General features: G+C 43.7%; 3 protein-coding genes across 4 annotated transcripts in view; 1 reads left to right on the forward strand and 2 right to left on the reverse strand.

Annotated features, from left to right (window-relative positions):
• Positions 1–4,226, reverse strand: part of ELOVL2 (ELOVL fatty acid elongase 2) — a 33,309-nt gene extending 29,083 nt beyond the window's left edge. Inside the window, exon 1 of the mRNA XM_015854637.2 lies at positions 4,043–4,226. Coding sequence (XP_015710123.1) covers positions 4,043–4,045 — 3 coding nt within the window. The 5' untranslated portion in view covers positions 4,046–4,226. The remainder of the gene's footprint in view (positions 1–4,042) is intronic.
• A 3,331-nt stretch (positions 4,227–7,557) lies between these two features.
• Positions 7,558–17,428, forward strand: SMIM13 (small integral membrane protein 13). The gene is made up of 2 exons (XM_015854572.2): positions 7,558–7,879; positions 13,883–17,428. Exons 1-2 carry the CDS (start codon positions 7,804–7,806, stop codon positions 14,074–14,076), a joined length of 270 nt encoding a protein of 89 aa, XP_015710058.1. The 5' UTR covers positions 7,558–7,803; the 3' UTR covers positions 14,077–17,428.
• Positions 17,429–20,981: 3,553 nt separating this feature from the next.
• The window catches only part of NEDD9 (neural precursor cell expressed, developmentally down-regulated 9), an 80,589-nt gene continuing 73,901 nt past the window's right edge, over positions 20,982–27,669 (reverse strand). For both annotated transcript variants that reach the window (XM_015854571.2, XM_015854570.2), the window contains 4 exons: positions 27,028–27,129; positions 25,367–26,590; positions 24,968–25,057; positions 20,982–23,625 (listed from right to left, as the gene is read on the reverse strand). In XM_015854571.2, coding sequence (XP_015710057.1) covers positions 23,116–23,625; positions 24,968–25,057; positions 25,367–26,590; positions 27,028–27,129 — 1,926 coding nt within the window. In that variant the 3' untranslated portion in view covers positions 20,982–23,115. The remainder of the gene's footprint in view (positions 23,626–24,967; positions 25,058–25,366; positions 26,591–27,027; positions 27,130–27,669) is intronic.

The following is a 27,669-nucleotide window of genomic DNA, read 5'->3' on the forward strand; positions in this document are numbered from 1 at the left end:
AAAGAAAACAGTCTGCTGGCATGGGAAAACTAATGAGCTCCCTTCCTGCCTTAATGACAACAGTAGGTATCCCAGACTCTAATCCACATATAACCAGAATGTTCAAGTCCAGAACTCCTAAAGCACTTACACCATGGAAGCATCCAGACAGCTGCTTCTCTGCAAGCAAAACAGAAATGCTAATGACTGTGCTGCTTGGTGAGGTCCCAACATCATGTGTCCATAACAGCATGAGCTACTGTCACATGGAAGAGATAAAAGCAACTGTAGACTTCTCTATAGGGTACTCCTCCAGTTAGACTGCCATAGTACGTTCCCTTTGTGAGCATAGTTGGATGATAACTAGGGACTAGCTTACTTTAGGAGGTCTCTAAGAACTGAGAAAAGAATGGTTTGTTGAGATTCTGCATGCTCCTTTTTAGGACAGTTATTTGAAACTCATCCACTCAACTTCCAGCTTCCATTCCTTGCTGTGTTTGGCCTTCAAATAATGACACAGAATATGAAGAACTTATTGTTTCATTTCCATATCTGTCCCCTCCTAGGGAAACAAAGCAAAATGTTCCCCAGCAGTGATGAAAACAATCTCATATTTTTTTGTCTTATAATTATATATCTTCATGTAGCCATTTCTAAGACACAGGGCTTTATTTCCTTCAGTTTGTGACATCTGACCTTGATGACTGTGTATTGCTGTCAGTTTTGACTGAGGAAGAGTAAATGCAATGCAGTATAAAAGTCATTAGCTGGAGGAATTTAAGTTTAAAAGAAAAGGGAGAAAGCAACCAAGATGTAGCCAAGGTGGTTCAAGTATTTAGCACGTGGTAATGCAAGGCATGCAGGCTGCATGCAAATAATGGATTTATAAGCTCAGCTGTTGCCAGGCTCTTACAAGCAGGCTAATAAATTTGAAATGCCTGAATTCTTAAGTGTGTCATTTATAGGGTGGCAGTGCTGCAGGCCTCAGTCTCACCAAGTGGTGCTTCTCTGCTGTAGCAGGGGAATGCTACTTCTGCCTTTCAATGGCTCCATTGCAAGGCAGACTCATCCTAGCAGCTCTCTGGCTCCGTGGTACACTTAGTTTTATCCTCCTAATTTATCCCCATCCTTTCTTCAGTGACAAGTCAAGCTGCACTTGTAGCATACTACTTTATCACTAAATATGGAATTGAGTCTCAAATTATACTTGTTTGGATCTGATTAACTATTTTCTTTAGTAGAAATCAAGAAATGCTGTTAAACTAAAGTAACATTAAATGAAGTGCCTGCTGAACAATGGATACTTGTTTCTTTTACAGGTCAGAGTGACTGTAATGAAGATGCAATGACCAGCCTTAAAGAATGGGGGAGAATATTCCTAAAGAAGAAAGGAGTCAACACCAAGGCCAGGATGCAAGTTTATATAACAGGTATTTATAAGTAGCTATGCAAATAAGAACTTGCTTATTGAGCATCATACCCTGATGGCCATGGTTCTTGGAAGAGTTGGGTGTCCTTCATCAATCTCAATTTACACTGGTTGCCTAAGTTTCTTAGAAAACTTAAAAAAAAATAATTCTGCCTTCTGTCTAAATAACCTGCCTGCACCTGGACTACTCTAGAGCTACTTGAACCTGTTAAATACAGTGTCATGCCATCCCCATGTTTATGCTTACCTTAGTGCTATCTAGCCTCTTTGTAAGCATTAGTTGCCGTGCACTGTGCAAGGTTATGCACTCCCTCACTCTGTAAATGTGGGATTTGACCCCACGAAAAATATACTGACAAATCAAATTTTATAATCGGTTTAAAGTTCAAGGGTGCAGCCAAATCCTTAGCCAGTGTAATTTGACCTAGATCCACTGAAGTAAGCACAGCCGTATTGAACTACATAAGCAGAACTGTTCCACTGTGGTTGCCTTCATAATGTGGGGATGACAAGGAAACACTTAAAGCCTCATGAAGACTGTTTTGCAGCTTCAACAAAGTGTTTAAAGTGTTGTTATTTTATGTTCTATTAATAATAATGATGTAAGTTCTATTAATAATAATAATGTAATGCCTATGGTGTTGGTAAAACTCTTTCCTTAGATTAGAGGGGACATTAGAAACACATACCTGCCTATGCCACTTTAGAAGGGGATGATAAACTACTGCTCATACTTCTTGGTGTAAAATCTAAGGTTATTATTTGTTTGCTCCCGGTCCTGTCAGTAGCATCCTCCTCTCTTCCCTCAATCACCAAACCAACCCAACCTAGACACTCATGGGCTACAACTTTTAACCCCACATTAGTTTCATTGCAGCAGTTTTCATTAAAAGCTTGGGTTTCATCTTCAGGCGCTAATGCTCCCACAACACTCTTTCAAACTCTTTGAACCAAAGCAATCTTTGGCTGTGGTTCCACTTATGGGAATTTTACCAAATTGGCCATTTTCTTCTCAGAATATGTGCATTTATGAATAATGATTGCAAAATATAAGCCAGTTCTCATCACTAACAGATTATTGGAGATAAGGGAAAGCAAAAACTTGCTAATAGAACTCATGCTAGTAGAGTTTGTGTGGTATCCATATTGGTACCCATATGACTGATGTCATCTCAGTCCAAATGAGATGAGACCAAATGAAATACTTTAACTGTTTCCGACTATTCTAACTTTCTTCCCAGCTGTCTCAACCTGGATGTTACTTGTACCAGTCACTGATAAATAACACACATTGCCTTCTGGAACACCAGGCTTATTTCTAATTGTAATCACTATATCACAAGAGAGACAGCGTCAATGGCTGGTATTATTTCAGGCTTTGTGCAGTTGTAGTATCTTGGAATTATACAACGGCTTGGGTTGGAAGGGATCTCAAAGATCATCGAGTTCCAACCCCTCTGCTGCAAGCAAGCTTGCCAACTGCAAGATCAGGTACTAGGTCAGTACCTTAGTCATGTTTTGTTTGGAAAGGACCTCAGAGATCATTGAGTTTCAACCCCCCTGCAATGTGCAGGGTCACCAGCCACCAGACCAGGCTGCCCAGAGCCACATCCAGCCTGGCCCTGAATGCCTCCAGGGATGGGGCATCTACAACCTCCCTGGGCAACCTGTTCCAGTGCGTCACCACCCTTGGTGTGAAAAACTTCCTTGTAATATCTAACCTAACTATCATGTACCTCTGAGTGAACTACAAACACACTGAATAGGAGAAACAAATCCAGAATTAAAGAAGGTGACTGTTAGGAAGAGGACTCAATTCATGAAAATGCTATTTGATTATCATTCATATCTCAGCTGATCGCTGCAAAGGGGTTTCCAAACTGATTTGCATGCATGAAAGGCAAAACTTACAGTATATATTGCAAAATAATTTGGAAAAAAAATCAATGCTGTTAAGTGATATGAAAGAAGAATCCGTTTCTGTTCGAAATCATGTTACCACTTCTGATACGACAAACTTGGGCAGGGTTCTCAGCCCCGTTATGCCTCAGAGTGCAGAATACCCACACGGTGCTCTTCTACTGCGTAAGATCAGGGCTACACTTCATGCCTCGCAGTTTGCAAATGGGATGAGGACCTCTGGGGAAGTTACCACGCCAGGCAGGACACGATGTGCTCTGCAGAGAGGCTCCTATTTGCTGAACAGATGGCTGCACTGTTCCATTTCAACTCTCCTAAATGCCAGACTGGAACCTAAAACTCTATTGTCCATTCACTATGTGGGAAAAAAAAAAGTGTGCCACAGCAGATTGTATGGCTAGCACGGGCGCTTTGATTATCATACCAGCAGTAATCCCTTTATGTAAGCTGCTCAAACGCGACTCGAAATAGACAAAAAACACACCTGCTTGCAGGCAGGGAGATAACGGGGTACACCTTGGCAGCCCCACACACTGCCAAGGGAATGCACAGCTCCCACCCCCATCTCCCACCACCCCTCTCCTCCAGCTGCCTTCCCCACTCCCCGCCTTACAGCCCTCGCTGCCCTCTCCCACCCCTCGGCCAGGGCTCATCCTGCGCTCCGGACTCCCCTCGTGTCCCGACGCCGCCATTTCGCGGCCTCCCCTCACTCACCATGGCGCCGTGGATGTGAGGCGCTGTCCAGGGTAGCGGCCCGGCTCTGCCTCCTCTCCCTCCGTGCCCGCCCTATAAGGCGCCGCCTCCGGCCCGCCGCACCGCCTCCCGGCCGGCAGCCCGAGGGATGGAGCCCGGCCGCCGCCCCGCTGCCGGCGGGGAGGATGGCGGAGAAACCGCCGGAAGGGTTCAGCTCCGGTGGTGACGGTTTGGAAGCATGCAGTCGGTGCCCCCGGTACTCGTATTTGCCCTGACCTGAAGCCTCGGTTCTTCCACGTGCTGTGCCAAGTTGAGATCGATGTCTCCTCTCTACTCAACTGGGGCAATGAGTATCCACGTGTTTGTTAGGGTTGGCCGGAGGTGAGGTGAAAGAGCGAGAGCTAATGGCCCCCACCATGACTGCTCAGATACTAAACAGGAGAAAGGGAAGTGGAGAAGCTTTCAGTAAAGAGACAGCAATTTACACCTTCTTGAGTGATTTTTGATCTGGATGCAAGCAAGGCTTTATACCTCATATAAAGCATCTATTTAAGCTATTTAAGCCACATCTGGAGTACTACATCCAGGCCTGGGGTCCCCAGCTCAGGAAAGAAGTGGAGCTATTGGAGCTATCACGGAATCACAGAATGACCCGGGTTGGAAGGGACCTCAAGGATCATGTAGTTCCAACCCCCCTGCCTGGCAGGGCCACCAAACACACACATTTACTAGATCAGGTTGCCCAGGGCCCCGTCCAACCTGGTCTTGAACACCTCCAAGGACGGGGCATCCACAACCTCCCTGGGCAGCCTGTTTGGAGCTGGTCCAAAGGAAGCCACAGAGATGGTCAGAGAGCTGGAGCACATCTTCTGTGATGACAGGCTGAGCGAACTGGGCTTGTTCATCCTGGAAAAGAGAAGGCTGTAGAGAGGCCTCATTGTAGCCTTCCAGTATGTAAAGGTAGATTATCAGCAGCAGGGAAGCCAACTTTTTACATGGTTAGATACTGATAGGGCTAGGGGAAATGCATAGCACAGGCTACGGAAGCAAGCCAAGGGACCACGTGCAGTGTGCAACAGGTAGCACCTCCAAAAATAAATGGAAATCTAAAGCTGTGTGCTCAATGTATTAAGGCTGTATTGATCCAAAATGTAGCACCGATGTTCTAAACCTCAAATCATTCCTGAAGAGCTTTGTTCATGCGCTACTCTACTCCCTGCTTTTTCTTGGCTCTAGATTCAGATACAGCAAATGTGGTGAGAATGGCTAGCATCCCAGTGCTGTTTGACTGCCCAGAAAAGATGTGCCAGCAGCCTCACGTGTAAGCATGTCCTCATGTAACATCTAGCCCACTTTTATAGACTTGAGCTTGTTTGCTTGCTCTTCCAAATTCCAGTGTGTTAGTCTGGACCAAAGTACCATAGTTCCTGGTGTTGACCCACACAACTTCCCTCCCATTCATCTTTTTGCTACAGTTTCAAAAACTAAAAGGATTGTAAAGATAACATTATAAAAAGAAATTACAAAGTATGTTAGCTTTTGCTAACTGATTCCACGCAGTCTTGTTACCAGCAGTTCTTAAGCACTCACTGAGAGTTAACACAAAAGCCTATGACGTTAACCTGGTAACTCCCCATAACGTCACACTTAAGGTGCCTAAGCAATGTCCTGTGTCAGTAGAAATAGAATTGATGAGACAAGAATGATCACCTCTTCCATTTGAGATCTTCAAAAAGTTCCTTCCCACCTCAGCCTTCATAGCTGGCTTCTGATAAGGTCCAACCTGCAGCAATCCCTACATCAGCAGAACTCAGGTTAACGCCCTGTGCTATTTCATCATGAACAGTAGTTGTGTAAAAGCATCGTCCCTGAATAAAGAGCTGTTTCAATTGCCTCCATTTACTCTCTCTGTTTCTGAGGAATTTCAGCTGGAAATAATTATGTTTTAGCACCCTCTTTCGGAGCAAAGGAGTATTTGCAGGTATTTACTTTGCTAAAGCTAGAACGTGATTGACACATGCCCAGGAAAAGTCACTGATTGTGCTCACAGTTATAGTTTAGTTCTGCAGTCTGGTATTCTATAAATTGCCACAAATAGAATCGTCCCATCCCTCCTACATCTTCATATAAATAGTCTGTGTTGCTCATTGAAATCAGCCAAGAACTAGGAAAAGATTAATGGATCCAAACCACAAACAGAAGGTAAACACAGAAGACTGTGCTTAGATACCCTTTTGTTCATTGTCCAAATATCTCTGGTGAGGAGTCTGATGGTGGTAGCTTGCTGTGAGTTGTGATTGGAACTGAATGGTTTCTCTCATACATTTAGGATTGTGGTATTGTACAGAAGTCCCAGCTGGGGATCATTGCCTAGATGTGTTGAGGCCTACATCAGAAGGTACGTCTTCCTCAAGGAGCTCTCACAGAATGAGGTATGCAGAGGGAAAGTGGTGGACCCAAACTCTCCTCTGTGCTCCTTCCCTGGGGAATAGTACTGTACTAAAGTCAAAAGGGGTAGAGGGGGAAGACCATAGAGTATTCTTGGTAGAAGAAAGGGTCGCTTTCTGTATGACCTATCACTACTCAGCCAACTCCTCTGGTAGTTGGGTCAAATTCACTGTTCTGGCTAAAGCAAGTGGTGTGGTTGTCAGTTACCTTTAAAGATATTTTATTCACCAAGACAAGGATTTAAAAACTAGAACACGGTAGAACAAAAACTACTTGGATTACTTTAGCTCATCTTGTGCATATTCATTTCAATAAGCCTTATTTACATTAGTAGCCTTTGGCAAGACTCCCGCTTCATCAGTGCACAAAGTGTATGATAAATGAAAAGCAGGCCGGGAATGATGCAAGGGTGTTAAAAAGGAGAAGAGATAATCTCATTAAGTGTCTGAAATTCTTTAGGAGGACTAGAATACACTGCTTATATAACATAATTTTCGTGTGATTATGGGTAGATCATACCTGAAGGGAACTTACTCCCAGGGGGAGAGTAAACTCTTCGAAAGGGCTGACAATAGCAGGACACGGGGAAATGGTTTTAAGTTGAAAGAGGGAAGATTAGGTTGGATGTTAGGGGGAAGTTCTTCACTAGAGAGTGGTGAGGCCCTGGAACAGGCTTGCCCAGGGAGGTTGTGGATGCCCCGTCCTTGGAGGTGTTCAAGGCCAGGTTGGACGGGGCCCTGGGCAACCTGATGTAGTGCAGAGGGCTGTTGTGTTTGGTGGCCCTGCCAGGCAGGGGGGTTGGAACTACATGATCCTTGAGGTCCCTTCCAACCCGGGGCATTCTGTGATTCTGTGATCTGAATATTGTTATTTTTTAGAGCTGGTTAATGATTTTATTCTTCCTTCTGCTGTAGCCTTGGGGTAACTCAGTGTATAGTTGATTTTTTCCCTCAGCTTTCTCTGAGAGAGATCAGCTGCGGCCTGGGCCTGTAACACCGCGGAGCACGCTGGGAATTGTAGTCTGCTCTACCAGCTCCGCCCATTCTCTCCCAGAGAGCGGAACTACGCTTCCCAGCATGCTCAGCGCTCCGCGGGCGTCACCACGTCAAGCCCGCCCCGCCGCCGGCTCGGCTGGCGCTGGGGTCTGCCGGTTCTTCCTCCAGGATAGTGGGCAGCTATGGGAGGTGCTGCCCGTGCCCTATAACCTTTGGGATTTGGTCCGTGTAAAGCTGCATCTCCGGGCTGGGTCGGGCCCTACGTGAGGGGCGAGCGGGCTGTGGAGCCGCCGTCAGGAATTGGGCCCCGCTTGTGGCGGTGGGGAAGGGCCCGGCAGCATGTGGCAGAGCATTGGGCTGACACTGCTGGTCATCGTGGCCACCTTGGCCTGCGTGCTGCTCTTCATGCTGTGCGGTGAGTGTCCAAGCTGGGGTCGGCTTCGGTGTGGTTGGAGGTGTTCGAGTAAACATGTTGTACCGAGGGACTGTGATTAAATACGTGTGGTAGGTGGGTGGTTGGGCTGGGTGATCTTGAGGGAGTTTTGCAACCTCCCTGTTGTTTCTGTGGCCTATCTGCTGTGTTCTCATGCTCTGATGGCTCCTTTCTGTACGGTTGGCTTGAAGAAAGGAAAGGGCCCCATGCTCAGGGGGTGGGAGTGGGCTGGGACACCCTTCCTCCTTGTTTCCAGATCATCTGGAAGCACTTCAGGTGTGGAACACCATTGAACAGAGGTCACCCCCCTGCTGGTATCCCTCAGCCTGTAATGTGTGTCCAGAAAGTGGCAATGAAGCTATGAGGGGTTTGGAGCTCAAGTCTGATGGGGAGCAGCTGAAGGAATTGGGATTGTTCAGTGTGGAGAAGAGCAGATATAGGGGAAACTTCATTGCTCTCTACAAGTGAAAGGGTGTTCTGGCAAGGTGCTGGTTGCCCTCTTTACCCAGATAACTGGTGGTGAGACCAGAGGTGATGGCCTCGAGTTGCACCAGGAAAGAGAGGTTCAGATTAGATATTATGAAAAACTTGTTCTCAGGAAGAGCAATGAGGTTCTGGCACAGGCAACCCAGGGAGGTGGTGGTGTCACCATCCTTGGAGGTGTGTAAGAAACATGTGGGATGAAGGTTGTGGTTGGTGGGGGTGGGTTGGACTTGATATCAGTGGCCTTTTCCAACCTTAATGCTTCTGCGATTCTCTGTTCACTGGAATAGGTTGAGGGCAATGCTTGGTTCCTCTGAACTCAATTATACTTCAGTATGAAGCATTCCTGAGATTAAAAAAGTGACTGCTGGGGGATTTGTAAGTGTTTTTTGTAAACATAGTGAGTCAAATGAAGGCTCTGTTGACACCTGATGCTTAAAGAAGTTGGTTGTACTCAAAGCTGTAAAGCATTGCGGAAAGACTTTGCAATATGTGCTTGTGTCTCCAACAGTCTATTTCACTATTTAAAGGGAAAAACCCAAGAGTTACTTAGGGAGTAGTGAGAGCTGTGTAATGATTTCTGCATGAAGAGATTCTAAGTAGGTTAGAGCTGTCTAGCCTGCAGAATACATAGCTGGGGGAGGACGGTGGTTATAAAACCAAGTAGTGAGTAAAAGGTGGTCGGGCAGCAGTTTTTCAATTGCCTTATTATGGGTTATATTAATGATCAGCCAACAGGCATAATTAAGGAAAAGGTGTTCTTTTACACAAGGGGAAAATGGCAAGCTTGTTAACAGAGTGTTTTGGAGGCCAAAGCTTTTACCATTTCAAGTTAATAGAAGAAAGGCTCGTCAGCTTACTAAGCCATACTCTCAGTGTTAACAATATCAGAGCTTATTGCAAAGGTTGCCAGCATGTATCTAGGTGTTAAAGGTACTAAGCACAGAAAGCTGCCATTTCAATGGTTTGGGGGTGGTGCTTTTTGACTGTTGCCCTGTTAAGAGTTGATTAGATAAGGTTAGATAGCAATTCATGCTGTGCTTCACTAATTAGTAGTAGGATGCTTCTAGTTTTTGTGCCAAGGCCATTAGTGGATAATACTTGAGCAGAAGTGGTGTCAAGGCTGCTATTAGAATAACTTGATTATAAGTCACCTTCAATCTATTTGTGCCTGTGATAGGTGGTTCCTTATTGCCTTCTTAGCTACAGATCTCTGTTCTTTACAGCCTGTTGGTCTCCGGAGGAGGTGAGCGCTCTGTGTGACAGGATATGAGTAAATGCCAGCCGGTGAGGCGTAAAATTAGTGAACAAACCTGACACCAGAGCGGTTGGATATAAGCTTGAGTAAACTTCAACTGATAAGGATGTTTTATAGCCATCTGATGAGTGGTATTTAACAGCCTCAGGAAAGGGCTTACAGGGTCAAGAAACTGAAGGGCTGTCACTTGGGTTTTGAGTGGCTTCTATAGGAGGAGTTGTGGTGTGAATGCTAACAGAAAGCAATGGAATGAAGCATGCAGGATGGTGTGACTGTTACATATCACATGCACGGAATCCTTCCCACTATTTAATTTTCACAGCACGCATCCCATCGAGTTCCAAATTCTTCTGAAGATAAAAATTCAGAGCACAAAAGATCGGAAGTTATTAGGACCAGTTCATCAGCCGTGTGAAAAGCAAATGATTATTCCTGAATTAGGCATTTGTCTATAGAAATACTTTGAATAAGTGACCTGATTTCTTCTATTTAACACTTCTGGATGCTTGCATTTGCAGTTTCCCATGTGGAGCTCAATTTGTTAAGGAAGCACCCAGGGCTTGCAGTGAGTGGAGTTTGTAAACTGAGCACATCTGACACAGAAACCATTCAGACTATAACCAGAGCTGTTGTTCAGTTGCTCTTCTAAAAGTGGGCCAAAAGTAAATTGCTTCTACTTGATTGCAAGCCTGTCAGACTACTTTGCTCTGGTTTCTCTCATGGTCTTATTGGTTTAGTGCTTTCCTTGCTCCTCTACACCTGTTAGGAGTTCACATAGAATGAAGGAGATGGGGTGAAACAGAAGACCAGCTGAGTTGAATTCCAGTACTGCCTTCCTCTGTGTTACCCAATGGATCAACACGTGGAGTCAGGTGAAACCACACAGATGCCTTCAGTGCCAGGAACAGACAGGTGTGCTCATCTCATCTGGGGAGCGAGGCCAGCCAGGTGTTGTTGGAGAGACCTGGGTGACCTTAAAACAAAGTCTGTGTGACTCAAATTGCTGATACAGTTGTGCAACTTGGTTGCAAGTGGAAAAACACCAGAGCTTTAAATTCTGCCCCAGTAACTTCAGTGCTTTGTTAGGACAGTTTTGTGACAGTGTTAAATAAATCAGTCTCCAAATACAAGCCATGCCTGATTAGGCTTGCAACAGAGAGAAGATCTCCTCCATATCTTATGCCAGCATCTAGAACTATGTACTTTCTCTTCATAGAAGTTAAGTTTTTCTGTTGTGGATGTGTGTTTGAATGCAGGGCTCACTCAGCCTGATAATTCCATAGTCTTAAATTAGTGTTTGCTGCTGGAATAGCAGGATCCTATTTATAAATCAGTGGGGACAGAAGTAAAACTATTTTGCAAGACTGCTCAGGAAGCTGATAGTAGAGGCAGAAATAGAAGCCTGACCTCCAAACTCTCTTGCGCTGTTACCACATCACCTTTCTTCCCTTCTCAGTGAGTTGTATTTTGTCTGAGAAAACAGATGACTTCTCAGCAGTACTCCATATTACTTGCTAGAATCATAGAACCCTAGAAACATTTGAGTTGGAAGAGACCTTTGAAGGTTACCTGTTCAACATGGTGATACTGTATAGATGCATATGTGGGAGTTGGGGACTGAGGCTTTGACTTGCAGTCCCATCTTTGCAAATACATTGCATCACGATTTATAGGAGGGGTTGATGTGCTGAGGGAGTAGTGCCAAACGTGGCTTAAATGTCTTTAGGCAGCATCTGGCTGTGGCATTTGGAGTGAGACAGCCGCTTCCCTGCTTAAAACTTGGCAGTGACTGGGAGCTGCTGTTTTGCCTGGATGCAAACAAAGTATTGGCTGTTGGCAAGGTTTCCAGACTCTCTGGATTCAGGTATGGGCTGTACCAAGAGTTGGAGCCCTGGCTTTGCATTGCGGTGATGTGCAGTTGTCCTGGAGGACTGATTGCAATCAGGTATTTTGTGACACTGTTACTGGAGTCTCACTGACCCAGAGTAACTTTCTTCAGTTCTTTGTGAGTCTGTTCATTTCTAAGAAGCTTCTGATCTACTCTGTTCAGTACCCTGCCAGGCAGCAGGGCATCTCAGCTGAATGGGCAGCTTTAACTGTGGATTTATTTTGGATGTGTTTTTTAAACTTTCCTTGCAAGCCGGCACTGCAATGAGAACAAGCGAAAGAAAGGGTTCTTTCTGCTTTGATTAACTTGTACCTCCTTGTCTGGGAGATTCCGTGAGTCTTTGATGTGGAAGCAGCAGGGTGTGTGTGGAGGGCTGTGTAACAGTGATCAGGGATGTAGAATCATAGAATGGCCTGGGTTGCAAAGGACCACAATGATCATCTAGTTTCAACCCCCCGCTATGTGCAGGGTCACCAACCACCAGACCAGGCTGCCCAGAGCCACATCCAGCCTGGCCTTGAATGCCTCCAGGGATGGGGCATCCACAACCTCCTTGGGCAACATTTTCCAGTGCGTCACCTCCTTCTGAGTGGAAGACATCCTCCTAACATGGTGGAGATGGTAAACTGAACTTATTTAGCAATCTGGTCTAGTGGGAGGTGTCTCTGCCTGTAGTGGGGAGGTTGGAGCCAGGTGATCTTAAAGGTCCTTTCCAATCCCAACCATTCTTTTCCAAGCCCAGCTGTCCTTCCTGCAGTCAGTGGAGAACCCCTAGATATGAAAGGAAAAAGGCACCCAAACAGTCATTTGCTTCTTCTAGATGTAGGGGTTTTTAATGCATTTGTCAGACATCAGGTTCGGCTGAGTCAGGAATAACTTAAAGGATTAGATTTCAGTAGAAAAGGATGTACTTGGTGTAGTTAGAAGTTAGTTTGTAAGAAGAGAAGTTAGGGAAATGGAGTCTGCAGGATGTGAGTATTCTGGGGCAGAGGCAAAGGGTGGGATCTTGCTTTGTCCTAAGTAATGGCTGTTTATGTTGTCATGACTCCCGTAAGAGGAGGAAGAATCAGGGTGCTGTAGTTGCACAAGTGCTACCTATTAGTGCATCCCCTTGCTTTGTATGTTGCTGTTTGTCCACACTCAATTTTTTCTGCTCACAGTTGAGTAGCTGGAGAGGACAGGTTTTCCAGGTTCTACCAAACAGGGCTCTTTGTATTTGTGTAGGTCAACGGTATCAGCTTGAATGGACAAACCTTCTGATAGGAAAATGAGGAATTAATTTACAGCTCTAAGACCAGTGGTTTCTGGTACTGCACTTCTTGGATCACAGTGTGAATCTTATCCTACTTGTCTGTGAAATACCGTTAAGTGACTTTTCTGTTCTTTAGATTATGAAACTTGACTGGCTGACTAAAGGGGAAGGGATCAGCGTTAGTTCTCAGTGCGGTGGCACTTGAGAATCTCCATCAAATAACTTAGTTAAATGAGACTTTAAAAGGAAGGTTCTGGGTTAGATTAAGACATAAATACAGCTGCTTTTTTTTTCTTTGAATCCTGGTTATCTGTTCCAGAAGAGTCAATTTAAGATCAAGGGGGTGGTGGTGGATCATAAATGTTTGTAAAGATACTGTAGAAATGTGATTATGTCAGCTGTAAAATTCACTTGAATAGTTTTGGGACCAAGAGTGTTTTAGCAACAAAGCAGAATGTTACACAAGTTCACCAGAGAATGTTAATATTTCTTTAATGGGACTTTGACATGGTGGGGTAATACTTCTTAATTTAGGGGATTTGGTCTCCAAGTCATAATTTTGGAGTAGGGTTTGTTGTAAAGCGTGCTATTAATTTCAAGATCTCTGCAAGTGTTCTTAATGAGTATGAAATATGACTTCTAAAATATGATGGCCTTTATTGTGATTAGGTGGTTGTCCCTCTCTACTCTGCCCTTGTGAGGCCCCATCTGGTGTACTGCATCCAGGTCTGGTGCCCACAGTATGAGAAGGACAGGGAGCTGTTGAAGTGGGTCCAGAGGAGGGCCACAAAGATGATCAGAGGGCTGGAGCACCTCCCCTACAAAGACAGGCTGAGGGAGCTGGGCTTCTTTGGCCTGGAGAAGAGAAGGCTGTGGGATGACCTCATTGCAGCCTTCCAGTACCTAAAGGGAGTCTACAAACAGGGGGGCCTCTGTGGAGGAAGAGGAAATGAGGGGTGTTGGGAATGAGAGTAATTAAGATGGCAGCCAATCTTTCTCTGTATATTGTTTTTTTCCTTCTTGTTTTTTGATATACTCTGCCTGAGGGCTGACATGGTGTGTATGAAGTAACAAAGTGGTACCTTCTTTCTTTGTTTCCTGCAGGCTGGTACGTGGTCTGGCAATTGTTTTTGTCTAAATTCAAGTTCCTGAGAGAATTGATAGGTGATACGGGTTCCCAGCAAGGGGACAACGAGCATTCGGAGACAGAGGCTGACCAGGAGACTCCACCTTCACCACAGAGAGGTAGACAGAAATCTGCTCGGCAGCGAAGGGCACCTGCAGAAGAAACAACTTAAAATACTGTTTTGAGCTTCTGGCTAACTGTGAATGGTTAAGCACCTCTGCACTGTGTTGTTCAGTGGTTTGCTCTTACTGAAAAACTGACTTAAGAGGTAATATTAATACCCATGGACCTTTATTTTGAACTGTCAATCTATACTGCTTTGGGTTCAGGGAGGGCTTCAGCAGCAAGTCAAAGAATACTGGAAGAAATTAGGTGGAGAGAAATCTCCTTCAGAAAAATGCTCAGCTGCTGTAGCTCTTGTCCCTGCACGCAGGTAAAAAACAGGTCCTGGACCATAGGCTTAGCCTCTGTCTGAACGTAATAGACATTTCAGACTTGAAATAGTTTCTAAATTATTTTTCTTTACAGCACTGCGACTACATATAGTGAAGTTGAACTTTATTTCTTTAGGTATGTATGAATATATATATTTTTTCCAACCGTGAGAATGCATGTGAACTTAAAAAGTGGCTGAAAGAATATCCTGCTTTAGAAATTATTCTAAAGTGAAATTTTGTTATTTTCTTATATCTGTATAAATGAAATATGAGAAAACAATATTAGGTGAACACAGTTGGGAGGTTTTGGTTATCTCCTTTAAAAAAAGGAATTGGGTCATAAGACCTATTTTCTTGGTTTTAGCACAAGAAGGGTTACAGGCAGAACAGTCTGATAGATTTCTTTGTTCTTCCTGAACCTTTAATTCAAAGTCCAGCTTGTGTTGGAGGGAAGAAGGTGCCTAGATTATGTACTTATTAGTGATCTGTAGGGTCATCTTTGGCTTTCGGATACTACGTGTTTCTCTTTTGAACACTCTTACATCAGGTGTTTGGTACCAGATGTAAGTCTTGGCCTGGAACCAATTAAGGCATTCTGACCAATTTAGTAGACATCACTCTAATGCTTTGGTAGCGTTACAGCAATGAATTTGGTACCTTGTGTTTGGTGGGGGACTTGCTGATGTTTATCAGTAACAAGCAGTTGGTCCTTAATGAGAGGGAGTTAAACAGTGGTTCTGACTCTGCGCTTCAGAATTAGGTGATTCACTTCTCTTCATGAAGACTGCGTGAGATCTTTGGGAAGAGGAGAACCATAGAAGTCCCACCTCTCTGCGTGTGTGTAGGGGAAAGACTACCAAAATGTCTGCTTCGTTAACAGCTTCAATTATCTCTCAAAGATACATGATATTGCTTAGATCACTGTTTGCTGTATAAAAACTATTGCTTAACAGGACAACAGAATGGTACTTCAAGCTGTTAAGGAGTTTAAACCATGTAACTTCCAAAGTTTGGTTTGCTTGCATAGCTAAAAGCAGCTTTTAATCTTTTTCATTAAGTAGGCCTACATCTGGCAAAAGACTACTTCTCTGGTGCCTTTGTTTTAATTTGTCATCTGTGAATGAAAATTAATGAGAGCATTCACTTTACAAATGATTTGGGTTTTTCAGCATTAAAGCACATTAAATTAGTCTGGACCCTCCTTTGAAGTCTGAAAGTTGTTTTAGTTGCTGGCATGTATGTATAAGCATGCTTTTTATTACAGGATTACGCTTTCAAGCATGATGAGACAGTGCTACACTCACATCCTTGAGACACATGTAGAAATGCAATAGTCTTCTTCCTCTGTCCTCATGACTGACAAGGGAATTCCTAATAATGTTTCTTCATGAGTAAAATTGCCATCTACTCAAACTGAACAAAAGCAATCTGGTTCTTTGCCCCATGCAATTTAATGTCTCTATATTCTTGTACCTGTATCTCTTCACACCATGAGGCTTTCAGCTCAGCAGTGCTAACCCAGTACTGGAGCACTTTTCTGAAGAAAAGTGTTTACCATTTGTCTTTGAGCTTTACTTATGTGGGCATGCAAGTGAGATTGCTCTATTTTCAGTCCTGGTGTGGAATATTAACACTCCACTCCACTTCTGCCTAGATTTAAGACTACTGAAGATGGCAAAAGGCTCATGCTTTGAATATCTTCAGCTGGGATAAGTAACAGTTGGTTCAGTCTCTGCTTCTCATAGCTGTGAAGAAATGTGAAATTACAGCAATAAAATATAGCTAGCCAGAGCAGCTCTAAGGGTGAAGAGACTCTGGAACAAGTTAATGAAGGAAAATCCACGTGGGTTTGAATGCTGACGATGATTAAATACGTAATTGGATAGTAGTTTAAAACAAATGGATGTGGAATCTTTGGATGGTTCATCTGTTCTAGCCAGACAAATCCCTTTGTGGTTTTTAAGTGTACATTTCACTCCCAAAAGCTACTTCCAGTCTTTTTTTTAAACATCTGATGCTATTTTTTAAAGCTGCTGTGACATAGCTACCAATAATGGTACCTGCTCAGTGTATAACATTCACAGTCTTACTAGTAGCAGCCCAAAGGCTTATATTATGAGGTTTGGAAGATTTTGTAATACTGGTATTTTCTGTCAGTACACTTTTTGTTTCCTCATAGAGTCTGTAGTAATATCTTTGTGCGGGGCACTTCATGTAAACCTGTAAGAGTGAAGCTATGTGAGTGAAAGCACACTTGTGATAAGACCTGGGTTGTGATTGCTGGCAGTCCAATATACTCATGTCTTTCAGTATTTTTACTGGTGTACTTCCAAAACGTTACTAGTGAATAAGCACTTAACTTTGAGTTGACCCATTCAAGTCTGAAACCTTATGAAGGCAACAGATTATGTATTTGGTCGTTTTTCTTTAGTAAAATCTATTTTTAAAACTGTTCATTGCCTTATTGTTGCAGCTGTTCTATTGAATGTACTTCGGGTTGATTACTTTAAATAAATTCATATCACTTTTGTTGCAGGGGCTGTGCAACTTTTGAATAAGCAGTGATTACTTATATGTGGCAGTTAATTAAAAACAGTTAATAGCAGGAAGGCTGGAACAAATGCAGCTTGGACTGGTGGAACAAAGTAGGAAAACTATTAAAATGTAAGAATGTAGACAATTGTTTCTTGCTGAATTGCATAATTCAAACCTGTTAGCGAGCCACTAAGGCTGTTATCACGGTGATCTAATGTTTGTCCATAAGGTTAATTCTATGCAGTTCATTCACTTAGCTCTGCTGCTGTAGCTATTTGCAGTAAACACCACACACTGTCCTGCAACTTGTGGCCAACTTGCTGCTTAATATCAAGTTTTACACTGAACTAGACCTCTGTATGTATTCCTGTCTTGTTTGGATATGACCAGCATAAAAAAAGGGTTCTATGTGGTGGTCGTTTGCTTCTTCAGTGTTAAGATACTGTACCTAAAGCTTCTGTGATTGTCTGTTTTCATCATGTTAACTGTTTTAACTGACTGTGCAGATAAAAAAGAAAAAATAAAGTAACCAGACTTGATACGAGTAATTAATTGGAGTGACTTTCTGCCTTTTTTTTTTTTTTTTAAAGCAGTTTTTGTTTAGTGTGTACAACACTACAAAAGAAGACTAGTCAAAAGTTGGATTCTAACTGGTGAGGCTCCTACAGTGACTTCATGGTGAAAACCAGGTTAGTTTGTATCTTTTAGAGTGCGTGTTTGGAGGATGGTTACATGTAAGTGGGATTGATTACTGCTATCAGAAGCTTGTAGAAAAGCAAGCAGGTGATTTAGTTATTGGGTGCTGATTGCAAGGAAGCATGGTGTGGTCTCTTCCACAAGGATGGATCCAGCTGCTGCTGTGCAACTCTGCTCTGCCCTGCATTTCACAGCAGGCTGCCCCAGCTGGTTGTCCTCCTTCCCCACAGGTACCAGTGTGCTGTCTTTGAGATTTTCGTGTGGCTCTTATCTGATGAATATACGTAGTCACTGTAAAACAGGTGTGCTTTATCTTGCTTGGGTTACGTATGAACGTTTTGACCTAGGATTAGACTAGAAAAGGGTTGCGTAAATAGGCTGTGTTTTATATTCAACCTTAGAGATGTGTATTTTAGCACATCCCTCGTGAATCAGAAGCTCTTACGTTATAATTGTAGAATCCTTAGAATTTGAAAGGAGCTCTTAAGATCATTTAGTCCAACTCCCCTGCAATGAACTGGGACATCCACAGCTAGATTAGGTTGCCCAGGGCCTGATCCAGCCTAGCTTTGAAAGTCTCCGTGTTGCGAGTGTTTTATCACTGGTCTTTTTAAACACAAAATGAGATTTGTTCATAGATTTCCTTTTATGATTAAAAATTGAGTGCAGTGGTGTAAGGGAAACTGTTGATCACAGCCTGAACCTCTGATTAACTGAGGCAAGCGACGAGTCAGCTGTGGGAGCACAGGTGAAGGTAATTCAGCTGTGCTTCCAGAAGGGGTGGAGCTTGACTCCACCTCTCCTAGATCCCATTGAAAGGCTGACCACCACTAAGATAGCTTCTCTTTTTGAAGATTGCTCCTTTGTAGAGTTCTTGTGGTGAGCCTCAACATTGGTGAGCACCCTTCTTGACTGAAGACCTCAGAGTTGATGAGTCATTTTCCTTAGATACCCTCTGGCTGTTTATTTCTAACTGTATTTGTATTATTTCAACTGTACAAATGGACAGACTGTATTTAGACTGTGAAAAGGAAGAGAAAGGCTTAGATCTAGTCTAGGTCTTACACTGATGCTGCTTGAGACATTCCTCTCTTCTAGCATGGCTTGTAAGTATTGCCGCCAGGGCTCTGGTGCTGTCCTTGAACAGAAGGGGGAGAGGACATGTGTCCTGTATCAGGGAGCTGTGGCTCGATAGCTATCAGGTTTATTTAACAATTGCAGCATTTAATTACTAGCGATGACGTTCATTGCAACATTAGTTCTTACAGTTCCCGAAGGATTCAGATACTGAGAGCAGACTTTGATTTTGCTGTTTCTTGTCTCTGGTTCCAAGGTGTCCTTGTATTTCCCCTAAATGCTGCAGTAACACTGTGGATATCAGAGCTCATCCCTGGGCAGGCTTCTCAGACAGTCAAATTGGTTGCAGGACAGATTCTTGTCCAAAAGTCTGGCAGATTTTGTTATTAAAGTTGGATGAAAGGGAGCTCTGGGCCCAACTTTTCACCACTAGATGGCATGGGCCTTCAAGCTTAGCTGTAGTGGTGATATTGCAGAACTGTTGCCATGTGCCCATTGGGGCCAATGCAGTTGAGCTCTTTTTCATTTTCTGTCTCCGTTTTTAGCAATCCTCTTTTCTCTTGGCTGGGAAGGATGAGGGAGTGGCTGCTCTGATTTGGTTGTGTTCTTTGTGCCAAAAAAGCCTTGAGCTGCATACAGAGTCCCAAGCCTTGGGAGGATCGTGCTTTGTTTGTGGCAGTGGAGGAATGCTGAGTTTTGTTATGTCAAGGAAGGTGACCTTAAAAATGGTCATCTGCCTAAGAGGGGGATATCAAAGTACCCTGAAGTACCTGCTTTTCTTACCATTCATCATAAATAGAAGCAGTACTTCTTTACCTCTCAAGGTTATGAGCAATCTGTCGTGTTGTAAAGACCAGCTTGATGGAATGAGCTAGTGCTGGTTTTATTATTATTTTCTGGCCTAATTGTAGGGCCAAACTGTCTACTGTCTAGATCCACAACTGCATCTCTTCCACTGCTCACAGTTTCACTGCAGAGCTGTGAGGTGAAATGCTGGCCCACCAGGGCTGCTCTAAATCCTGGTTACCGAGCAGCTGCTCTCCAGCTGTAAAACAAAAGCTCATGATTAGCTCACTTAAAGCTAACCTTGCAGGGAGGATTTTAATATTAGGCCTGGGGGAGAGAGCCTTGTCACGTTCTGTTTGTGTTGAATACAGGAGTCCTTGAGAGGAGCGGTGAGATAAAGATGTGGTGGGAGCTGTGCTGACTGGTGAGTCATCCTGTTGATTCAGGGCAAGGGGAGAAGCAGGGAATGTTTTCTTGCAAAGAGTTTGGAGAAACCTGCATTCCCTTTGTGCCCTTCATTTGTTAGACAACAGTAATAGCAAATCCCCTCTACCAAAACACAAAGCATTTGGAAACAGCCTGAAGCAGGTTATTCTAATTGTGCCCAGGTTTTGGGGATGGGATCTGATTCTTGGCTTGGTTACCCACACCTGGGGGAGAGGTGGGGTTGCTCATCTCATTCATGGGTTGCAGCAGGGCTGTGCTCACAGCTCTGGGTCTCATCACAGCAGTTCCTACACAAGTGATGCAAGCTGCCATTGGGGCTGTGCTCATCCCTTAGTAGATCTGTGTGTTGTGAGCAGTGACAATAGCTGCAAGTGAAGCACTGCAGTGCACATGTGCTTGTTCCTCATCAAAAATTAACTGTGAAGTGCAGCATGATAAAAGCCAAGTGGGTTCTCCCTTTCTGGAATGCAAGTTAGTTATACAGGTACTCATTTGATGCAGCCAAAGACTTTGCCACCCCACTATTACCGCTGTGCTTTCCATCACGTGTTATAGTGTTACAGGCACAGAGCAAATGCAGAGGCTTGGCTGTAGGCAGAAGGATGGTGCTACTGGTGCAGAAATGCTCTGATGTGTGCTGGTAGGAGATGTAGGAGGGCTGAACATACCCCAGATGAACAGATCAGAGAATGCTCTTGGGTGTTGTGGGGGATGTGAGGATGCTGGGGTGTGATCTGGTGATGGGGTGAGAGCTTGACTCATATCTCCCGTGTTGCCTTTGCTGGAATGGCAGGCAGTGGATTTGCTTAAGTTGCAGCCATACAGCGCAGGCACAAATGTAGCAGCTGTGGAGTGAGAAATCCCAGAGGCAGCAGCAGGGGGTTGTGCAGGGTGGGGTGCGGTGAAGTAGTTCCTCTGGGCTCTAACAAAATATGGATATTGTTATGATGGACTGGACAATTTCCTTAAAATCTGCTGGTTTTGAGAGTGACTTTTCTCCCTCAGATAGCTCTTTCACATGGGCCATCACTTGGCTGTCAAGCAGCAGCAGTTTGTTAGCAATGGCTAACACATTAGGAGAAGTAAAAGCAAGGAGAACTAAGACCAAACGTTGTCTTTTTTTATTAAAAAACAACAACAACCTTAGACATGTAATGATTTTGAAGTGACTGTACAAAATAACCAACTGTACTACTGGCTTATGATTAATGTTCTCCTTTTGAAAGCACAAACTACCAACCTAACAGGTAAGCTTCAAAATGCCTTTTCGCTTCCTAAGAATATACAATGAAAAAATGAACAAGGAAAACCCAAACAATCCCAAACAGCAAGAGTACAAAGCGGGTTCAGGCAGACAGTTTTTGGCAACTGGCTGTTGGTTACAGTAAGATAAGCCAGCGCATGGCACTGGGGCTGACTTTGCTGCTGCTGTGGTTGTACTGCCTTCTATCTCTAGGCCTTCCTGGGGACCTTCTGGAGACTTAAGAAGCAATGGGATGGCAGTTAAGAGCAGTCTTCTTTCTGAGGCAACATCTTAAGGCTGTAAAATATCACACACTGCTGGAATGGTTTTGTTTCAAGGCAACAAATGCCACTGCAGTAAGGCATGCATTTAGGTGTGAACAAGGAAGCATGCAAAGTTGGGCAGAAGTGCCTGTTCTCTTGGTGCTACTGATCTCACAGTGGTGTATTTATGCTCTTGTGCAGCCAAAATGCATCGGTGCTACCCTGAACAATCAGAAGACAGTAGTGTTTCTCCTTCTGAAGTGCCAGAATCACCTGGCACTGGCAGGTGACTGGTCTATGCATTGGTCTAAGCTAGTCTGTTCCAATTACCTGCTTGGAAGAGTGGCTTCTTCCAGTCTTAGGGCCAAGGACAGCTGGTGTTCCAGGCCTTAACTTTAGGAGATTCAAAAAGGAAAGCAAAAGAAAACCAAACAGGCTGATGTGTGTTTTGGAGCAGCCAGCATATATGGAATTTCTAAAGAAGCCTGCAATTTGGAATAGTTTTCTTTAAGTTTAATAGTTTTCTTTTCCAAGTTAAAAATTACAGGTTGGGATTGTGTATCCTACTGATAGAGTGATCTCGTTAAGGCACAAGGCAATTTCTGGCAACAGTGTAGTGCAGAAGGATTAGTAGCTCTGGAACAAACTTTTTTGGGGAAAAAAAGCCCGGTACTTGAATAGAAGACAAAATCACAGTGGATGCAATTAATTTCCAAGAATGTCTTAGAAACATCACTATTTTTCTTCCATTAAACTGCATTTGCTCTATACAGAGGGGTGATTAATTATCTAGTGTTTCAAATTCAGTTGTTTTCTACCCATGTGGATGACGATCCTTACCCTAATGCTTTTAGAAGGATTGCTGTTTTGAGACATTGCTCAGCTGCCACCTCAAAGATGAGCCCAATGAATTTTCTCAGGATAACCAAGTCCACAGAGAGCATGACGTTACATTTAATTGCCAATGCAAGGAAATACAAGGTAAACATGTAAATTCATGTTGATAAGACTCTGAGTTTTGAAAACTTATCTTGTATGATTATTAGAAACAACAAAGTTTAAATGCCATGTGATAACAAAAATATACAATTCCTTCCTTCTTCGAAGGTTCTGCTTTTTACACGGCCATGTATGGCCTTAAAATGCTTTTCTCCCAAATACCATATGCTTTGACTGTTGCTTGTTGCAACTGTACATGTATACTACTCACAATGATTGCATCTTCTCTATATAACAAAATAACAGCAAGAAGAGTTAATGAAATTAACCTAGTAATTTCTAACAAGGGAAAGGGGTTCTATGAGAACCATTATGACTCATGGATTGCTACAAGCAGGTCTCACAACCAAGTCCATGTGCCAAAATTAAGATGGAATGAATCAAGGCGAGTGCGGCATCCAGTTAAATATACTGAAGAAATAGCAGTATATACAAAAGATAGGCACTGCTTACCTGACACGTACTTTTTAAGGTGCTTAATGATGTTTTAAAGAGTGTAGCAACATATACATATATGGAGGGTATACATAACTAACTGTATAATAGGAACATAATACAGAGCCAGATATTTTCCCAGATCCCTGATTTCATTAGATTCTCTAACTCATAAGAATGTGTTTAAAGCATTTCATGTAAAATATCTACACAACGTAAATGGTAACGTTTACATAAAAACACTCCAGTTTCTTTGATTATTTTGCTGTTCACGGGTTGAGTTCAGCTTTGTTTCATAAGGACGCCATCTGGACGAGAGAGAGTTTGAACAGCTGCGCGTGGTACGACAGCTCTGTCACTCGGTTCACCATCTCTTGCAGCGCTGCTGTGTGCGGGTAATGCAAGGCTGCCATCTTGGTAGCCATCACGATGCTCTTTAGCAGTTCGCACAGCTGGTCGCTGGAGTTGCGCACTTTGTTGCGTATGTCCTGAGATGTCAGCTGCCTTGTGAGCGTGTCCCCAATGAACACCAGTTTGTGGGCACTCAAAATGACAAGTTTGCTGTGAGCGACGAAGATCCGAGGGGGCTGTGAAGCACTGACACAACTGAAAAAGGCATCGATGGTGTTCAGGAGGGAATTGAAATGGGTCTCGTATTGGTCGGAATAGAACAAAAGCGGTTGTCTGTCATGGGAGGCAATGGTGCTGTTGGCAGTCTGGAGGGCCTGTGGTGGCTTCCATTTTGAAATGTCATTCTCCACAGGCTTTGTGATCTCCTGTTCCAGCCGCTGGAACTGATTGATCTGAAAGGCAAATAAAAAGTCTCTTCAAAGCCCATTCCTATAAGATGTGATGTATTACAGTTGCATCTGCCTCAGAACAGCAGTGGGTACTCTAGGTTAGTCTTATGCTGAAAGAAAGCTAGCATATGTCTTTTAAAATATCTTCTATTGGAGAGCCAGGGGTGCTTTCATTAACAAAAGTCCAGACAGAGGTCAGAAGACAAAAACATCTACATCACTTCATCTGCACTCAGAAGCCTACTGAATTTACAGGCTGCTGCTCATTTAAGAGTATGCTGAAATCAAAAGTGAGAGCTGGATCTGAGTGGCACTGGCACCTACGCAGCCTTTAAAAGGCTGCCATCTCCGTGGGCTTTTGAGATGACAAACCTTCAACTCTCAGCTCCTAATTACTTCTAAAGGAAACACAAACAAATGGGAAATTAAAGATGGAACACTTAAAAGTGATGACGAAACTGAAGTTTAATATGCTCAGAAGGCAGGAAAAGCAGAACACGTGGTCACTGTCTTCTCCATCGAAAGTGGGGCCACGGTCTCAGCTCTTTTGTTTCTTCCATGTAGAATCAGTGGCACAGTAACAACCCTCAATCTTACACCTCCTGCTTTTTGAGCATTTGGAGCGTATCTGGAAAACTGAATTCTCAAGCTGGCTTTGTAACTGACCTGCTCACTGAGTGATGTTACAGAGGTCTGCTTATAGAGACATACACTGCTTTATATCGTACTTATGCCACAAGCACCACAGTGCTGCACTGTAATAAAAAATAACTCCTCTCTTAAACTGAGAGGGTTGGAAATTGTTTTCAAGGGAAAGGCTTATCTATGCTACAAGACATGTCATTCCAAACACTGAGAGCTGTGGCTCTGCTTCCACTCAGTAACTGAGTGGAGCAAGGAAATGAGGAGAACAGAGATGCTGATTTTCAGATGTGCAGTAACACCTTGAGCTTTGTTTGTCAGCAATGGCTGATGCATGTGCCCAGGGTCAGGAAGGTGCTGCTATCCCGATGCTCACCATTTCCTATCTGAAGCATGGCAGTGCACATTTTTGTCCTTTGCGTTTCTAAATCCCTTAATTTTGGAGACTGATGGCGCAAATCCTGCTTGGAAAGAAACTAGCCCAGGGCTACTTGTTAGCCAAGACCCAATACCTTCCATCTTTACCATATGGCACCTGGGACTTCCCAACTGTTTGTTCTGGCACTCGCACACACCTCACAGCCATGCTGCTAACAGTCACATACTGCTAAGGAAAGGGCCCCTCCTGCTTTATTTGACCAGCACTCCTTATGTGCAAGGAACATTACATTTCCATGTGATTATTGCACCTGAGCAAACATACCTGATGGTGTTCTAGCTCCATTTTGCTCTGCTTGATGATATTTTCTTTTTCTAGTAGTTCCTTCTGTTGTCTTTCAAACTCTTCTTTCCCCTGTTTTGCATAATGTAAAAAGACACTGTGTTAAATAAAAACCTTTCCTGAGTTAAATGACTACTTGTAGGCCAAACAGCAGGCTTGTTTGTGAGGGCTTTTTCACTGGCAGCACACCCCTTAGAGCTCAGAGAAAACAAAAGGATAGCGTGGCAAGGTTATTGTCTATGCAACAGTACTATTTTAGAGGAAGCAAACACCCAAGTTAACTCACTCTCAAATGTGTCTTAATGTGACAATCTGATTGCAGCTTTCCTGCAAACAGCTCTTACTGGGCCTTGCACAGAAGAAGATGCTGGTTTAACCTACCTGCAGGTGAACGTAATCGTAGTCATCCATCCAGCTCTTTTCTGAGCTCTCGCTAGCGGTATTGAGAGGCTGCTGACCTTTACTCAGGAGAGGAGGAAGAGAACTAAAGTGATTCTGTGGTTTTTCTCCATGACGCTGCATGTGAGGACTGTTATATGCATAGTCAGGAGTGTTCATATTCTCTGGGACACTCCTGAAACGTGAGCTGCCCGACACCTGTTTGAACAGGAGCTCTGCATTGACGCTGATAGTGGTGGTCAGTTGCTTGGCATCGTCTGGGACTGTCTTTGCCACCATAACAAACCGATCCAGGTCATCACATTTGTTCTGCACTCTGTTGACAGCAAGAACATTCAAAGACCAGTTGTAGCTGTTTAGGTCATGGCTGGTTTGGGTAAGGATCTGATGAGAGTCCTCCAGCCTTTGCACCTCCCTCCTCATTTTGTTATGGAGGCTGACCTCAGAGAGAAAGGAAGCGTTGGCTGCTGATCCTTTTGCAAACTGAAGGTACTCCAGCAGTGACTGCTCTACCTTATCCACGGCAGTGTGAATTTCATTGATGTGTTTCTCCATATAGCTATAAGAACGCCAGTCTGCTGTAGTGAAGGCCATGAGGTTACTGACTGCTGTCTCCACCATCTGCTGAAGACGATAAAGCCTCTCTATAGCAGTGTCTGGATCAAGGATTAGTCTTTTGTCCTGTGCAGTTGGTGCTGATAAAGAAGAGTCTTTTGATGTTGTTGAAGATGTGGACATGTTACTCCTTGTGCTTCCCGTGCTAGAGAAAGACAACCTATTCATTCCATCAGTCACATCCTGTAAGCCTTTAGTGTCTTGGAGCATTGGTGGTGGCACATCATATACACCTTCTCTTCTCTCTGATGCTAGACTTTCATTGAGTCCCGTCTGTTGTCCTGGGAAAGCAATTCCCCTCGGGGTATCATAAACATCTTTCTGAGGTGCAATCTGCTGTCCAAGAAAATGGTTTTGATGGTTTACAGGGATGTCATAAACACTCTGTTTGTGTGGCGCTCCATCAGTCAATACAAGGCCCTCAGGAGAGTATTTCTTAATCAGTTCTTTCCCAGTGGCTTTGGTGATAGGAGGAGGAATATCATACACTCCTTCTTGTCTTGCATTGTGCCCCACTGGAGATGAAAAATCTTGCTCATTATCCCTCAGCCCTACATCATCTCGGCATGTAGACGGGGGCATAGCATACATCTGAAACACAGAAAGCAAACTGTGAAAACTCTGGCTAGAATAGCAAAACAGTATTACGTTTTCCATATGGCAAATAAAATGTTTGGATGGAAGACCTGCCATTGAATTCCATGGAGTCAGACGCTTATCTCAAGTATTTAATAGTTCACTTTTAAATTTCCATCTTGATGCACATTCTCACAAGCAGCAAAATCCAAGAAGGCAGGATGCTGCCACAGAGATAATCTAGGTCTAGTGACCAAATCACATTATTTAACATTAGAAGCTATGATACAATGCTTCACACTATCAGTTTCAACAAACACCATAAAAGCTTAAGGAAACCTTTAAAGTTCTGAATCTCATTTTCCTTCAGGATCATACACAAACTCTTGTTTAAATACGTCTTTGGTCATGCATGAAAATACAGGATCTAGTGGAAATTGTATAACACTTACTCCTTTGGCAGGTGGTACGTCGTAGACTCCTAAAGCTTTTGGATCTCCAGTGGGAACTGGATGTGCAGTCCCCTTCACTGATGTGGGGGGGATGTCATATATCTAAAGCAAAAATAAATCGGATGGTTAGGAAGTACATTCTGCAACTGAGTGAATGGCAGGTTGGAGAGATGAAGTCATGGCTGACTTCCATCCCAAAGGTTAAATCAAGGTCAGCTCATTACAGATGTCTGTTGGAGTAAAAAGGGGAGCAGTATGTTCATGTGACTAGAACTGATGAGACTGATAGAGATCAGAAGGATGGAGGAATAAGCTTGTACTAATACATACTATTAAACTTTGAGATTAGGGCTGCCCATGTTAGGACCACATATCTGCTTCATCGGGTGTGGGTGGTCTTAATAGCAGGGAGTGCAGCTGCTAGCTGTTTCAAGTATTCCACTTGCGTTGCATGTCCTGCATTACAGTGGGTTCTACATGTGATCTAAAGCTAACTAACACCTGAATATCTCTTACTCCACATTTCTCATCAGTTCCGGCCACTCAGTGTCTGTTATGTAGCACTGGGCATCAGTGATGTTCCCTAGAGGAGCTTCACTGTCAAAAGAGCCACAGAGAGATGCGGTGCTGTTGAGTTACATA

This window comes from Coturnix japonica, chromosome 2, assembly GCF_001577835.2.
Source record: "Coturnix japonica isolate 7356 chromosome 2, Coturnix japonica 2.1, whole genome shotgun sequence".
In the NCBI taxonomy this organism is placed as follows: domain Eukaryota; kingdom Metazoa; phylum Chordata; class Aves; order Galliformes; family Phasianidae; genus Coturnix; species Coturnix japonica.